The sequence below is a fragment of the Callithrix jacchus genome, chromosome 2 (assembly GCF_049354715.1).
Source record: "Callithrix jacchus isolate 240 chromosome 2, calJac240_pri, whole genome shotgun sequence".
Classification (NCBI taxonomy): Eukaryota; Metazoa; Chordata; class Mammalia; order Primates; family Cebidae; genus Callithrix; species Callithrix jacchus.
The window spans coordinates 150,537,019-150,552,092 of record NC_133503.1 but is presented as its reverse complement, the minus strand read 5'-3'; the positions used below and the strand labels follow the sequence as shown (position 1 = coordinate 150,552,092).

Here is a 15,074-nt window from a genome sequence, read left to right as displayed (position 1 = left end):
AACTTGATAAACGTTTAGTCATATAGCTAAATTCAAGTTTGTTTAAATATAAATAACATTATTAATTTCTAACACATCTGTGCTAAAAATGAGGGTATGGCTTCTAAAGACAAGGGCAAAGCTGGTCAACCACCAGCCTACTTGCAGCAAGCAAAGAAGATAAGAAAACAAGCAACTGATTCAGACACTGAAAAATGACACATTTTCATTTTCAAAACTCCCAACATAAATTGCAAGTTTCTTTCATCCTTTAACAATTATCATCAGATACATTGTTACAGTCCACGGGGAGTTAAAAAAAAAATGTCAGCACCAGTTTGGTTAAAGTGCATGAGTTTGGGAACAAAATAAAGAATAAAAGAGTCGCCCGTACTGTTTTCTTTCACAAAGCCTCAACAACACACTAATTACGAAATACTCAAGAAGTATGTCAATCTTAAAAGGGAAAAGGGGAGAAGCATGAGAGAAATGCACGTTACCAAACTGCCTCTGCAGTCCTTAGGGAACTTGTAGATCGGGATCTTGGCTTCATGATAATGCTCATTTTGAAAAATAAAAATAAAAAGGAAAATAAGTCTTCAATTATTCTGATTAATACATTTCAACTGTCTGCAAAGAAGATTTTAAATATATTCCATTTCCAAGGGGAGGCTGCTTGAAGAAATCCAATTTTCCTGGAGTCCACCTCCTGTCCTCGGTCCAGCTCATGGGCAAGGTTCTAACACGCAGGAGCACTTTCTTCCTTCATACTGAATTTACTCCAGGACTAGGCTGTTAGGAAGTGACAGTTTCTGTTCTGTCTTGCAATGCCAAGAGAGGTACTGAATTCTGAATTGATTCTTCATCTGGGTCACAAGGGAAACCAGCATAGTGAAAGAGTCACTTGATCTCTTTTTTGCAATTCCATAATAACTGATTTAAAGGTTTCTAACACTGAAAGTGCGCAGGTAGAGAGAAAAGAAAAGAAAATGACCGGGAGGCACGGTAACACGGGAGAGCTGTCAAGGAAGTTCCACTTCAGGGCAAGCACAGGAAAACACTCTTCTCCATGGAGCACAGAAGTCAGGCAAGGAACAAAGCTCTCTACACTTCGGTTGGGTGGGCTGATTTACCTACAAAAGTAATTTCTGTGTGTCCCTGCTTAGAATCCAGGGCTTTGTGAATGAGAACTATCGTTCAGTCTCACCAGGCAGAAACTATTCCTCAAGGGCTGTATGACGTCTGTAAGACGGCAGTTCAAAACACCGCAGGGCAGTGAGAAAGGAAAAAAAAAAAAAAACACAACCCAGAGCCCAGCCCAGCCTCCTCAATTGCTGAGACTTACAAAGCAAAGGGGCGGATCAGCTCCATAGACCAGCACTGTAAACCCGCCAAGCAGACAAGGGACCTCACAAAACTTATAAAACCATTTCCTTCTCTAGGAAATGAGGTGTCTGTGTTATTCTGAGTAACATTCCATAAGCACCTTTATAAGGAACACACCCCTTGTCATTAAGTTATTTACCGTAATAAACAAATGTATTTTATAAAAGTCATTAAAAAAAAGTACCTCACAAAACACTAGAACTAAAATTTCTCTTTAGAAGCAAAGTTGACAGAACTTGACTTAGCAGCTGTTCATTTTGAGTGGATGTAATGAAATGCCATGCTTTGGAGTTGGTTGCAGAGATGTAAATTACCTCTTAAAAATTCAGCAGAGTATAACATGCACCCTTGGATCAGGACGTGCTGGAATTTTAAATTGAAAAATCTAATGTATTATTCCCGGACAAGTGGCTGCACGTATTAAGGCTGTTCCCTTGCACAATGTTTTCTAAACTTTATTTATTTTTAAATAATAATATGCAAATTTCATTCATCTCTACACACAAAGACTCTGGGTTTGCTAATCCTTAACAGCTCTTCAGTAAGGAATGAAGCTTTATATCTTGTCAATATCTCTTATTATTCTGAAGCCCAAAACCTGTCCTACCTCCTAAATAGAAAACAAAATCTTTTCTATTACAGTGGATATAATCTAAGCTGATTCCAATTGCTCCTAACAAGGAATGGCTGACCACCCTGACTATCTCTCTGACTATCTGCACAGAGTATATATACTTCAATTATTTTGGATGTGAATTACCAAGTGAAAATAATGTAAGCATTCTGATCACTTAAATGACATTAGTTAGTACGTTGGTTCTTTAGTCTGACGTGAACTTGGTATTTATTTAGCATTTGCAGACAGGATGTTGGAGTGCAGTTGTGACCCACCCAAACAACTTGGAAAATTAATGTAGTAAGGCATCCGCCAGAGGCTGTGGCTGCTTCTTACAACAAACCCTTCATCTGCTCCTCTGGTCACACTTCAAGGTGCATTTGTGACTTAGTCTTCTTTCAGTGACTCTGAGGCCTCTTAGAGTAAATGCCAATAAATTGCTTTCCACATAGTTATTCCCTTAAGCTTTTCAGTTTTCTTATGACTGCTGGAGGACAGTCACACTTTCTTAGCACTGTCCCATGTCTAGTTTATTGCTGGCATTTTAAAGCAGGTTAACTAATCCCGTATTTTTTAGAAACTTGAAAGGTTTGTGAGACTAATCATTTTTAGGGGAGGGGGGACTTAGAGAAAGAGGTTTAATTTTTTTCTCATTGGAATCTTGATGTGGGAAAAGCAAGAACAAAAACAAACCAAGTAAAATTAAGCAACTACTATTTATTTGAAACACTATTCTCTCCATGTAAGGTCTACCAAATAGCTTCTGCCATTTCAGAAAGCAAATGACAATGATCAGAGAATGTAATGTCTGAATGTTGAGTTTTCAACTCTCCAGAAATAATCGGCCTGTGTTCTATTGTCCCCCAGTTCCGTGTCCTAGTGAGATTATTTAGCCTGATGCCACTCTCTTCTCTGTCACACACACACAAGAGGTTAGCGCAGCTTCATGTGCTCTTCCTTGCTTACTTGGCCAACATTCTATATCTTCCAAGAATATTTCTCTGAAAACCCAGCACATTTATTGGGCATCTACTACATACTGCATAATGACTAATAAGTTGTCCCTCTGCCCCTGCAAAAACAAAGTTAAATGGGGAATCTGATAATGTACGGAACTATCCAGAATACTCAAAGCTTTTGGATTGGTACATCAAGGTTGCCATTACAGAGAAAGAAAGATGCACTATGTTGAAGGGCATTGAGATTTAGATTTAAATTTTGCTTCTTCTCCTAATATTTAAGGTACTGACAGAATAAATAAAACCAAGTAGTATGTATGTGATGTTACAGCATTTTCTCCACTGTAAGGCAACATTCACATGAACATCTCCAAAGGAATCTTTTGTGATCTAAGCATCCTGTAGTTTTCCCTCTGAAAAGCTTCCCAAAATGGAAAAGATATGGCACTTCCCTCCAAATTCCTGTTAGCACACAAACATATAATGGCAAGCAGGCTAATGAAGAGGCCTGAATACGGGGAGACTGCATTTAGGAACCACGTGGCCCATGCTTTTGATCCAGAAGCTGTGAGTATTTCTCAGTATTTCCCTGGTGCACTGAATCGTATAATGTATGGATTTGTTACTTTCCGGTTGCTACCACATTTCGATAGATTGTACCATAGATGTGTATGTCCACTGGGTTATCCATCTGCAGAGGTTTTGTTGAATCAAACGACTATGTAGTTAGATGTTACTGGAATTTCAGTCATAACACCACCTCCATAACTTTTTCCATATTAGCATTCCATTTATACCATGAATTCATATTTTTCTCCATTGACCTACTTTTAAAAAAAACTAAATTTAAGAGGTAACTTTATATTTATTCTGTAATAGGTTTAATACACTGATATAATTTTCCCCCAAAATACAAGTAAATGTTAATAGAAAAAAAAAGAGTCCAAAATAATGCCTAAAGTCTGTCTCACACCACTGGTGGTGCCCCGATACAACTTGGGCCACACTTAGAACATGTCAGTGGCATACAGGTAGATTGTGTGCACCCTAAAATGTGATTTCTCTTTCTCTTATCATTCAATGGTGAGCATGACTTATGAGACTTATGACATTCATCCATGAATTAAGCATTAACTGAAACCAATTGAATGAGACGTTAGGGAGTAATTTTACTATATAGCCCAGGTTCTCTCAAGTATTACTACTTTGAAATATCCTGCCTACTATGAAATCTTCTGTCCTCTAAATTCCTATTTTCAGATAACAATAGATACTCTATACTTTCCAATCTCTCACGAGCATATTTCTTAGAACCATATTATATAACAACTAAATATTCAGGCCTCTCAAATATGCTTCAATTCAGTACACCACATATGTCAAACTATTTAGCAAAAAAGATCACGGGACTGCAGTTTTTACAGTTTCCTGCTATTCTATATTGTACTCTAACATTAATGAGAACAAATCACTTTGAACTCCTGTAACAGTTCCTCATTATTGAGAAAATATTGTGGTACTTTCTTATCTAGAAGGGAATTTTGAGGCAATTTTTAGAGATTTCTTTTATCTTATTACACTTTACTAGGATACAATTGGATTCAAGGACTTTCCTACTAGCATGAACTTTGCTTGGAGCTACATTCCTGCATTTCCAAAGAAGAAGTCCAGAGTACTACATTTTGAAGGCTTTCCTACCTTCAGATTTCCTACGTTTTTCATAAACTGTCAGGTTAGGATAATAATCATCACTACTATTAATTACCTAGGCAATTACTTAGGAAATTATTAATTACCTAAGTGCTAAGTACACTATCTTACTTATATATCACAACATACCTCCAAAGTAGATGTGATAATAATAATTTTATACATAAAGAAAGCCAATAATTTGTTAAAAATTTTTGGACCCAGGTATATTTCATTCCAAAGCTTGCTCTTCATGATGTGTGTGTGTACATGTATGTACATGTGCGTGTGTGTGTGTGTGTGTGTGTGTGTGTGTCTAAGGCAGAGAGAAAGAAAAGAGGAAGAGAGAAAGATTAAAAAATGCTACCAAGTTTTTGGAAGTTTTTAAAATTCATCCATCCTCTTTAGTTGGACAGTGGCAATAAATGAATATAATAAAAATGGTGCATGTATATTACTAGTATAATGATAAACATATATAACAGCCAGAAAATTTTAGAACATTAAGATATACAGGATTAAACAATCTAACTTCACTGTCCTTGTCTCTAATTTTAAGGCATGAACTTTTAGGTATCACAAACACTGTGATCAGGCATATATGACAACATCATGAGTTTGTTACCCATAAAGTGTGATAAGGTCTTTGACCATCTCACAACGTGACTCATGGTAGTTTGCTGTTACCTAAGCAACAGATGACATTTTGATTGCCTTATTAGGTAATACTGGTTAACAGATGATCATTTTAAAAGGTAATAATACGTGAGACCTCTGGTACTATATAAATTTCAATATTTGTCAACAAATTACACTGGCTATTAAAAGGTACAGAATACTAGTTTTTAAAACTAGAATAAACATTTCTGCATGGAATCAGTAATGATGACATAAAATGAATTTTGTAATTGACTTCCAGAATTTTGTACTAATTCAATACTGGATTTCAAAAGAAAACTTAAATTATCTATAAAATTTTCTAAGTGCTGCTGTATTTCCTTCGTATTCTGCCTCTCCTCTTGTCCCCCTTTCACTTGTCTTGTTCTTTTTCATTTTAAACTTAAATGCATCTCTGCAAATATAACCTTATTTTAAATTAAGTATTTAAATATTACTAAAGAAATACACGTAAATAATGTAATTAAACATTGATAAGTGTGGTATCCTCAGACTCCTGTGTTGATCCCTGATCCCAATTCATACACAAGAATGAGACCCTAGATAGGTGACAGGAAGCTCTACACGCATGGGTGAAGCCTGTGCACTGGGAGTCTTACTGCAGCATCATCAGGTGCCCAGTGGGCGTTTTCTTGGCCTCTTCCAAATGTTACTATTTGTAGAAGCTTTTTTCCTCCGGGATATCTCTATTTTTCTAAGGAAGGATATAAATATGCTTGATAAGTATTCTGGTATGGGTAGGAGAAGGTCGCTGATGGTCTTACACATTACAGACATTCATTTAATTGTCCTAGATAGAATTAAATGTACAGCTATCCCTCCCCTATTCTCTGCCTAGTATCCCAGAGTCTCTGTCAGAGAGGGATGCAAGGTATGTTGACTACACTGAGAAAGAGTGAGGGCTTCTGGTTAAGTGAACATAATATACATGTTCATACACCTGCTATTCTTAGAACTCTTCCATCTTCAAAGTATGTTATGGGGGACTGGGACAGCTCAGTTTGCTTACTTTAGTATTGTTCTCTTATTTGGTTAAGTCATTGAACTTTTCTCCACCTGCTTCTATCTTTATGCATCATGGTTTAGAGTTACAGACATCTCCCAGTTTTCTCAAAGACGGACTGTACCTTTCTGGTTTTTGTTCTAATTACTGGTTTGAGTGATTTTTTTTTTTAAGAAAAAAATGGCATTGGAAGATTGTTTCTCCACAGTTTTAAAGCAGGAAATCTGGGGCCAGGCACGGTGGCTCAGGCCTGTAATCCCAGCAATTTGAGAGGCTGAAGTGGGTGGATCACCTGAGGTCAGGAGTTCGAGACCAGCCTGGCCAACATGGTGAAACCCCGTCTCTATTAAAAAAATATAAAAATTAGCTGGGTGTTGTGGCAGGCTCCTGTAATCTCAGCTACCCAGGAGGCTGAGGCAGGGGAATTGCTTGAATCCAGGAAGCAAAGGTTGCAGTGAGCTGAGATCGCACCATTGCACTCCAGCCTAGGCGATGAGAGTGAAATCTTGCCTCAAAAAAAAAAAAAAAAAAGATAATAAATAAAACAAAATAAGATTTGAAAGCAACCTCTCAAAAATAAATGCTCACAAGATGTGATTTAATAATAGCTTCTGATGCAATGGAAAATAAAGAAAATTGATTTATTATAAAGTAAACTCTTGTCAGGACCATTTAATTTACATTTATTTGATAACATTTTTCTTGCACATATTAAAAATGGCAAAATAATCCAGGCAACTCAGCCAATTTCTCCTTATCACAGACTACAAATAAGTTTTCTCTAATATAAAAGATCTGTTCTGAGAAAATGCCACTATTTAGGAAGGGTAAGTAGGATCAAGTTAAGAAGTGGCCTTTGGAGTCAGACTGCCTGGTTGCAAATTCAGATTCCACCAATCACTAGTTGTTTGATTGTGAACAAATTATTTAACCTTCCCTGGCCTCAGTTTCCTCAGGTATAAAATGGAGATAAAAGAGAATTTTCTGAGGACTAAAAAAGACACGTAAAACCTTAGCAAAATATCTGGAATATGGTAAGGAATCAATAAATAATATCTGCTATTAAAAATAAGGTTTAAGGCTGGGTGTGGTGGCTCACGCCTGTAATCTCAGCACTTTGGGAGGCCACGCAGGTGGATCATGAGGTCAAAGGATCAAGACCATCCTGTCCAACATGGTGAAACCTCATCTGTACTAAAAAAAAAAAAAAAATGCAAAAATTAGCTGGGTCTGGTGGAATATGCCTGTAGTCCCAGCTACTCAGGAGTCTAAGGCAGGATAATCTTTTGAACCCAGGAGGCAGAGCTTGCAGTGAGCTGAGATCGCTCCACTGCACTCCAGCCTGGAGACAGAGTGAGACTCCGTCTTAAAAAAATAAAAAGTTTTGAAAGAGTAATCAAGGAGCTATGGAGAAAAACAGCTTCAAAACTTAATAATATATGTTACTGTACTAGAACTAGTATTTGATTTAAAATAATTGTTTTATGTTTTTGTCTTTCTTTGGATCCTGGCCCCCTTGACTCCCTTTACACAATAGCTTGTGTAGTTTTCCTGACTCCCATTTTACACATCTAAGCTTTTATTCTCATATCTTTGGATTATCTTTCAAAGACACAAACCTTAAAATGTCAAATCCTCTGATGAAAAACCCTCCATAGCTTCACGTTCCTTACAGGATCAATTCCAGTGTTTTTTGTGTGTTAAACAAAAACTTCTACCATTTGGATTCAATCTACTATTCAGCTTTGCCCTTAATAACTAATCTTTCCCACCCCATATTAGGAGCTACACAATCTCACACATCTCGCCCCAAATCTGCTCACTTTGTTTCCCCTGCTTGGGGAAACTTTCACCTTTCTCCCACTTCCCCACTAAGTGTACTTCCTACTCTGCCTTTAAAATCTAGCATAAGTAGCAGTAAAGGGCAACTAACAGCAAGACAAACTCAGAAGTTTAGTCTCCTTGGCTTGATTCAATCTGGGACTATCTTGGGTCAATTTTGTTTATTATTATTATTTTACTTATATATAACACATCTGCAGTGTATGACAACACACAGTGGATGTCACAGGGGCATTCAAGTCCCACAGCCAGTGTTCAGCCAGATTTGGACTGTGTGAGCTTTGAAAACACATGATCTCTTCAAGATTCAATATCTTCTTCTACAAAATGAGGACAATATACACATCTAGAATCCTTCCAGGGTTCCTCCTGGATTAAATGGGAAAGCATGCTGTCCAATCCGTAATCCCCTGCTCTTGATCACTTTCAGATCTTTGCATACGCATCCCTGGCAGGATTATCATTCTTTTCTTTTACCTCTCTTTTTGATCAAGAGTTAAATCAGGACCACGCCTCCCATCCTGCTGCTTTGCAGTCTGAATTAAGTGTCTGGCCATGCAAACCTCTAAATGCCCATCCTAATTCCTTTGAATTTATCAGCACCATATGGTCATCCTGCCTTCATTTGTCTAACTATATGCCACTAACTAGAAACTCCTATAGAAAAGGATTGTTTTACCCTTCTTGGTAGAGCACAAGGCATTATGGAGGCCCAAATAGAAACTTGGTCTTCCATAATGCTGTGAGTTTCTTTGAAAACAGGGAATGGGGCTTCTTCATGTTTGTATTCAGAGCACCTAGCACAATATCTGGCTCACAAGGTGTTTGTTTAACAACAGAATAAATCTTTGGTCAACAGTGGTAGATAAGCCCTTTACAAATTTTCTTCCCGTGCCCTTTTGTGGCATTTGTTTCATGGCTGGAATTAGATTTAAAAATTGGTCTTGCTTCTGCCTTGTTTTTCATAAGCCTCTATCCCTAAAAGTTACTTTAGATACCTTCTTTACCAAAAATAAAAAGTTCCTACAACAGTGTTACAATAAAGAACATTCACCCAAAGAAAAAGGAACTGGTTGGGATAAAGAACACACTGGAAGAAGTCGTAGCAGCCAACTCTAGCATCATTGATAAGAAGTGAAAAATTCTTTCCAAAATGTTTAGGAAAAATGGCCTTAATCTGGAGAAACCTTTATGCAATGTGATATTCAACCCAAGTAAAGTATTTGAATTCTAACAGGGATCTTTTGGAAGCTCAATTCAAATAAATAACTTTTCCAGGAAGAGTTTCCCCATGTTTTGGCAGGACAATAGGGAGGATGTTTGTGTCATCTGATAAAATCTGCCAGTCACCAATCAGCCTATGAATGAGATGGCTGTTTTTCTGGATGAAAAGGCTGCATCCTGGACAGTCTCTAAGAACCTGTTCTAGAGCCACTACTAAGTGTTGCCCAATCTGCAATCCCTCATTCTCGATCGCTTTCAGATCTTTGCCATATGCACCTCTGGCGGTATTATCCTTCTTTTCTTTTACCTCTCTTTTTGGTAAAGATGCATTAGCACATGCATATTTGTATCAACCACATGAAGACTGTATATCCACGTACTGGATGAGAGAACCAAAGGGCACTGAGTGCTTCCCCTGCAAGTTGGGTGGATGAACCAGGTCAGAACTCAAGTCTGCTGGCTCCAGAAGAGGAAATCTGAAGATGACAGGATCAGCTCCCATTTATTGATGGCTGACCATGTGCCAAGCACTGGGAAGCTGTTCTACATGTTCTCTTATTTAACATTTAAAACAAACCCACAAGCTAGGTCCTATTATTTCTTCTACCACACAGTCAAGAAAACTGAGGTCTACAGCAAGTTAAGCACCATGCCCAAGGTATTACTTTGGGCCATAAACTCAGATTACCAAAATCAAGCATAAGCTGGGGAAAGCACAAACTTGAGAACTAAATAAATAGCATTTTAAGTAACATGTCAGTAGGAAAAAATTTTAAACTTATTTAAGCAATTATTTGATAAGAATGGTAGAATGGGTACATTTATTACTCTGGTCATGGTTTTTTTATGCACATAACATTGAAATCATTAAGCGTTAATCACTGTTTTTATTCTAGGAATCATGACTTTCAAATATTTCAATTATTTAGATACCAGACAGCAAATGTATTCAGAAGTAACTCTTGAAAACAGTACCATTAAGCAATCATGCCCCATTCTGTACATTCCCATTCGCTGGCAACTACTAACTTGTTTTGTACCTCTATGTAGTTACCTACTCTGGATATTTCATTTAAATAAAATAAAATATAATATGTGACCAAACAAGTAACTTTTGGAAAAAAAATGCATTTTTACTTTACTATGTTGGTTCTTTCCTTGGAATTAAGACCAATTATTTTTTATTTCAAGAACACTTTCTTTGGATGTATCATATTTGCAATTCAAATTATCTTTTTGGACGGAGAGGGAGGTGGAGCCAGATGGCTGAATAGCAGCCTGCACCGACTGTCCTCCCAAAGGAACAACAAATTAAATAACTCTCCACATAAAAAATCACCTTTATAAGAACCAAAAAGCAGCTTAGATACCAGTTTAGCCACAGTGGGGTGAAGCACCAAAGGAGCTCTTGGAGTCACTGATTCCAGGCTATGGCACTTAGATGGGATTTTTGGACCTTCCTTGGCTTAGAGGTAGGCCCCACTCCCCTGAAGGGAGATTCCTAGGCCTGGCAGCATTCACCACAAGCTGACTGAAGAGCCCCTAGGCCTTGAAGGAACATCAGCAGTAGTCAGCCAGTATTTGTCACAGGCCAGGGGCAGTAGTGGCCACAGGGAAAGAGTCCTCTGCTTGTGGATAGGAAAAGAAAGAATGGGAAGGATTTTGTCTTGTGCCCTGGGTGCCAGCTCACCTATAGTAGAATAAAGTATTGGTAGATTCCTAAGATTTCTGACTCTAGGCCTTGGCTCCTGGATGTCATTTCTAGACCTCCCAAGGACTAGGAGGAACTAGTTGCCCTGAAGGGAAGGGCACAAGCCTAGATGGCTTTACCACCTGCTGATTATAGAGCCCTAGTGCCTTGAGCAAACATAGGCAGGAGCCAAGCTGTGGTTACTGCAGGCATTGGGCAAAAACTAGTGCTGTGCTGGCTTCAGGTGTGACTCCATGCAGTCCCAGTGGTGGAGGCCACAGGTGTACTGTGTTAACCCCCTCCCCCAGCTCCAGAAAGCTCAAGAGAGAGAGAGAGAGAGAGACAGACACACACACACACACACACACACACACACACACACACACACACAGAATCTGTTTGGGAGAATGTAAGAGAAGAGAAAAAGGGTCTCTGCTTGGTAATCCAGAGAATTATTCTGGATATTATCCAACACTACTAAGGTGGTATCTCTGCAAGAGCCACAGTGTTACTGGGCTTGGAGTGGTCCCTAATGCAGATATTTCTGCAGTGACCAAAAACTAGACCACAACACCCAAGTTTTTTCAAACATCTGGAAAGCCTTTCCAAGAAGGACAGGTACAAACAAACCCAGACTGCAAGACTACAATAAATACCTAACTCTTGAGTGCCCAGACAACAATGAATGTCCACAAGCATAAAGCATATCCAGGAAAACATACCATCACCAAACGAACTAAATAAGGCATCAGTGACCAGTCCTGGAGTGACAGAGATATGTGCCTTTTAGACAGAGAATTCAAAACAGCGGTTTTAAGGAAACTCAATGGAATTCAAAATAACACACAGAAGGAATTCAGAATCCTATCAGATAAATTTAACAAAGAGATTAAAATAATTTAAAAGAATCAAGCAGAAATTCTACAGTTAAAAAATGCAACTGACATACTGAAGAATGTATCAGAGTCTTTTAACAGCACAATTGATGAAGCAGAAGAAAGAACTGTGAGTTTGAAGACAGCTTACCTGAAAATATACAGAGAGGACAAAAGAAAAATAACAAGAATGAGGTACTCCTACAAGACTTAGAAAATAGTCTCAAAAGGGCAAATCTAAGAGCTATTGGCCTTAAAGAAAAGTTAGAGAGAGAGATGGGGGTAGAAAGTCTATTTAAAGGGAAAATAATGGAGACCTTCCCAAAGTTACAGAAAGATAACAATATTCAAGAATAAGAAGGTTATAGAACACCAAGCAGATATAACCCAAAGAAGACTACCTCAAGGCATTTTATGCCCAAACTCACAAAGGTCAAAGACAAAGAAAAAACTCAAAAAGCAGCAATTAAAAAGAAAGAAATAATATACACTGGAGTTCCAATACGTCTGGCAGCGGACTTCTCAGTTGAAACCTTACAGGCCTGTAGACATATTTACAGTGCTAAAGGGAAAAAGCTTTCATCTCAGACTAGTATATCATGTAAAAATATTCTCCAAATGTGGAGAATCAAGACTTCCCCCAAAAAACAAAAGGGGAGTGATTTCATCATACCAGACCTATCCTACAATAATTGCTAAAGAAGTCTCTTCAGTCTGAAAGAAAAGCATATCAATGAGCAAGAAAAACTCATCTGAAGGAACAAAGCTCACTGGTATTAGTAAATACACAGAAAAACCACTATTATTTTAGGATGTAAATAACTCATATCTTAAATAGAAAGACTGAAAGATAAACTTACCAAAAATAATAATTACAACTATTTTTTGAGATACAGACAGTACAATAAGATATAAAGACAACAGAGTCGCCTATTACGGACACAAGAAGGAAGCCAGATAGGAGAATCCTGGGCAGAAAAGCACCATCAGTCTTAACGCCGCTGTTCTGGCCCTGGGAACTAACAACTTGGACGTCCACTCAAGAGATCTAATCTGAAAGTTGGTAATTTCAAAGATGACAGGAGGATAAATTTACAAATGATGGGAAGAAACCAGTGTAAAAAGGCTGAGAATACTCAAAATCAGAACACCTCTCCCTCTAAAGATGATCACAGTTCCACATCAACAATGGAACAAGGCTTGATGGAGAATGAGCGCATCCTGATGACAGAAGTACTCTTCAAGGAATGGATAATAACAAACTTCGGTGAGTTAAAAGAACATGTTGTAGCCCAACGTAAAGAAACTAAGAACTTTGAAAAAAGGTTTGATGAAATCCTATTGAGAATAGACAACTTAGAGAGGAATATAAGTGAATTAATGGAACTGAAGAATACAATGCAGGAACTCTGAGAAGTATGCACAGGTTTAAACACTCGAATTGTTCAAGCATAAGAAAGGATATCAGAGGTCAAAGTCCAACTTAATGAAATAAAACCAGAAGACAAGATTAGAGAGAAAAGGATAAAAAGGAATGAGCAAAGTCTCCAAGAAATGTGGGACTATGTGAAAAGACCAAATTTATGATTGATAGGTGTACCTGAATGCGACGGAGAGAATGAATCCAAGCTGGAAAATACCCTTCAGGATATTATTCAGGAAAATTTTCCTAAACTAGCAAAGCAGGTCAATATTCAACCCCAGGTAATACAAAGACCACCAAAAAGATATTCCTCAAGAAGAGCAACCCCAAGGCACATAATCGTTAGATTCACCAGGGTTGAAACGAAGGAGAAAATACTAAGGGCAGCCAGAGAGAAAGGTCAGGTTACCCACAAAGGCAAGCCCATAAGACTTACAGCAGATCTCTCAGCAGAAACTCTACAAGCCAGAAGAGAGTGGGGGCCAATATTCAACATCCTCAAAGAACAGAATCTTCAGCCCAGAATTTCATACCCAGCCAAACTAAGCTTTGCAACTGAAGGAAAAATAAAATATTTTATGAACAAGCAAGTACTCAGAGATTTTATTACCACCAGGCCTGCTTTATAAGAGCTTCTGAAAGAAGCATTACACATAGAAAGAAACAACCAGTATTAGCCGTTCTAAAAATATACCAAAAGTAAAGAGCACCAACATAAAGAAGAATTTACATCAACGAATGGATAAAACAGCCAGTTAACATCAAATGGCAGTAACCCTAAATTTAAATCGACTAAATTCCCCAATCAAAAGACACAGCCAAAACCCAACGGCATGTCACATCCAGACCTGTTTCACGTGCAAGGATACACAAAGACTCAAAACAAAGGGGTGGAGAAAAATTTACCAACCAAATGGAGAGCAAAAATAAATAAATAAATAAATAAAAAGCAGGAGTTGCAATTCTCGTATCGGATAAAATAGATTTTAAAGCAACAAAGATATAGTGGTAAAAGGATCAATGCAACAACAAGAGCTAACGATCCTAACACCCAGATACATAGAGACTTAGATTCAATGAGACAGAAAATTAATAAGGATATCAAGGACTCGAACTCAGATCCAGAACAAGTAAACTTAATAAATATTTATAGAGCTCTCCACTTCAAATACACAAAATATACATTCTTGTCAACACCACATCACACCTACTCATAGGTTTAAATGAAACATTAACTGGCCATTATTAATACCCATTTTTTTCAGAATAAAGCAATATTTCTGTTCACCCTCCCTCTTTCTCTTCCTCTTTCTTCCTCTCTTTTACTCATTTTTTTTCTTTCCTTCTCTCAAAAAAAAAGAAATCAACTTGTAAATCTCTAGATCCAGGTCGGCAATGTCTCTCTCATTGCTTGATTTTCTTCCTTCCCTTCCTTCCCTCCCTCCCTCCCCCCTTCCTTCCTTCATCCCTTCCTTCCTCCCTCCCTTCCTCCTTCCCTCCCTACCTGCCTTCCTCCCTTCCTCCCAAAAAAAAAGATATAAAGACAACAGAAAGTTTTAAAGGGGGGGACAAGTTAGCATGTAGAGTTTTTATTAGTTTTCCCTTTGCTTGTTAGTTTATTTATGCAGTCAGTGTTAAGTTGTGATCAGTTTAAAGTAACGAGTTCTAAAAACAAGACTCCTGGTAATCTCAAATCAAAAAACATACAAT

General features: G+C 37.8%; 1 protein-coding gene across 14 annotated transcripts in view; it reads right to left on the bottom strand.

The window, feature by feature from the left end:
• The window catches only part of PDE4D (phosphodiesterase 4D), a 1,594,380-nt gene that overhangs the window by 326,433 nt on the left and 1,252,873 nt on the right, over nt 1–15,074 (bottom strand). For 2 of the 14 annotated variants that reach the window (XM_003732340.6, XM_078365482.1), the window contains exon 1: nt 480–1,223. The exons of the other annotated variants lie outside the window; for them this stretch is intronic. In XM_003732340.6, coding sequence (XP_003732388.1) covers nt 480–544 — 65 coding nt within the window. In that variant the 5' untranslated portion in view covers nt 545–1,223. Of the gene's footprint in view, nt 1–479; nt 1,224–15,074 lie in introns of those variants that run through there. 14 annotated transcript variants of the gene reach the window in all.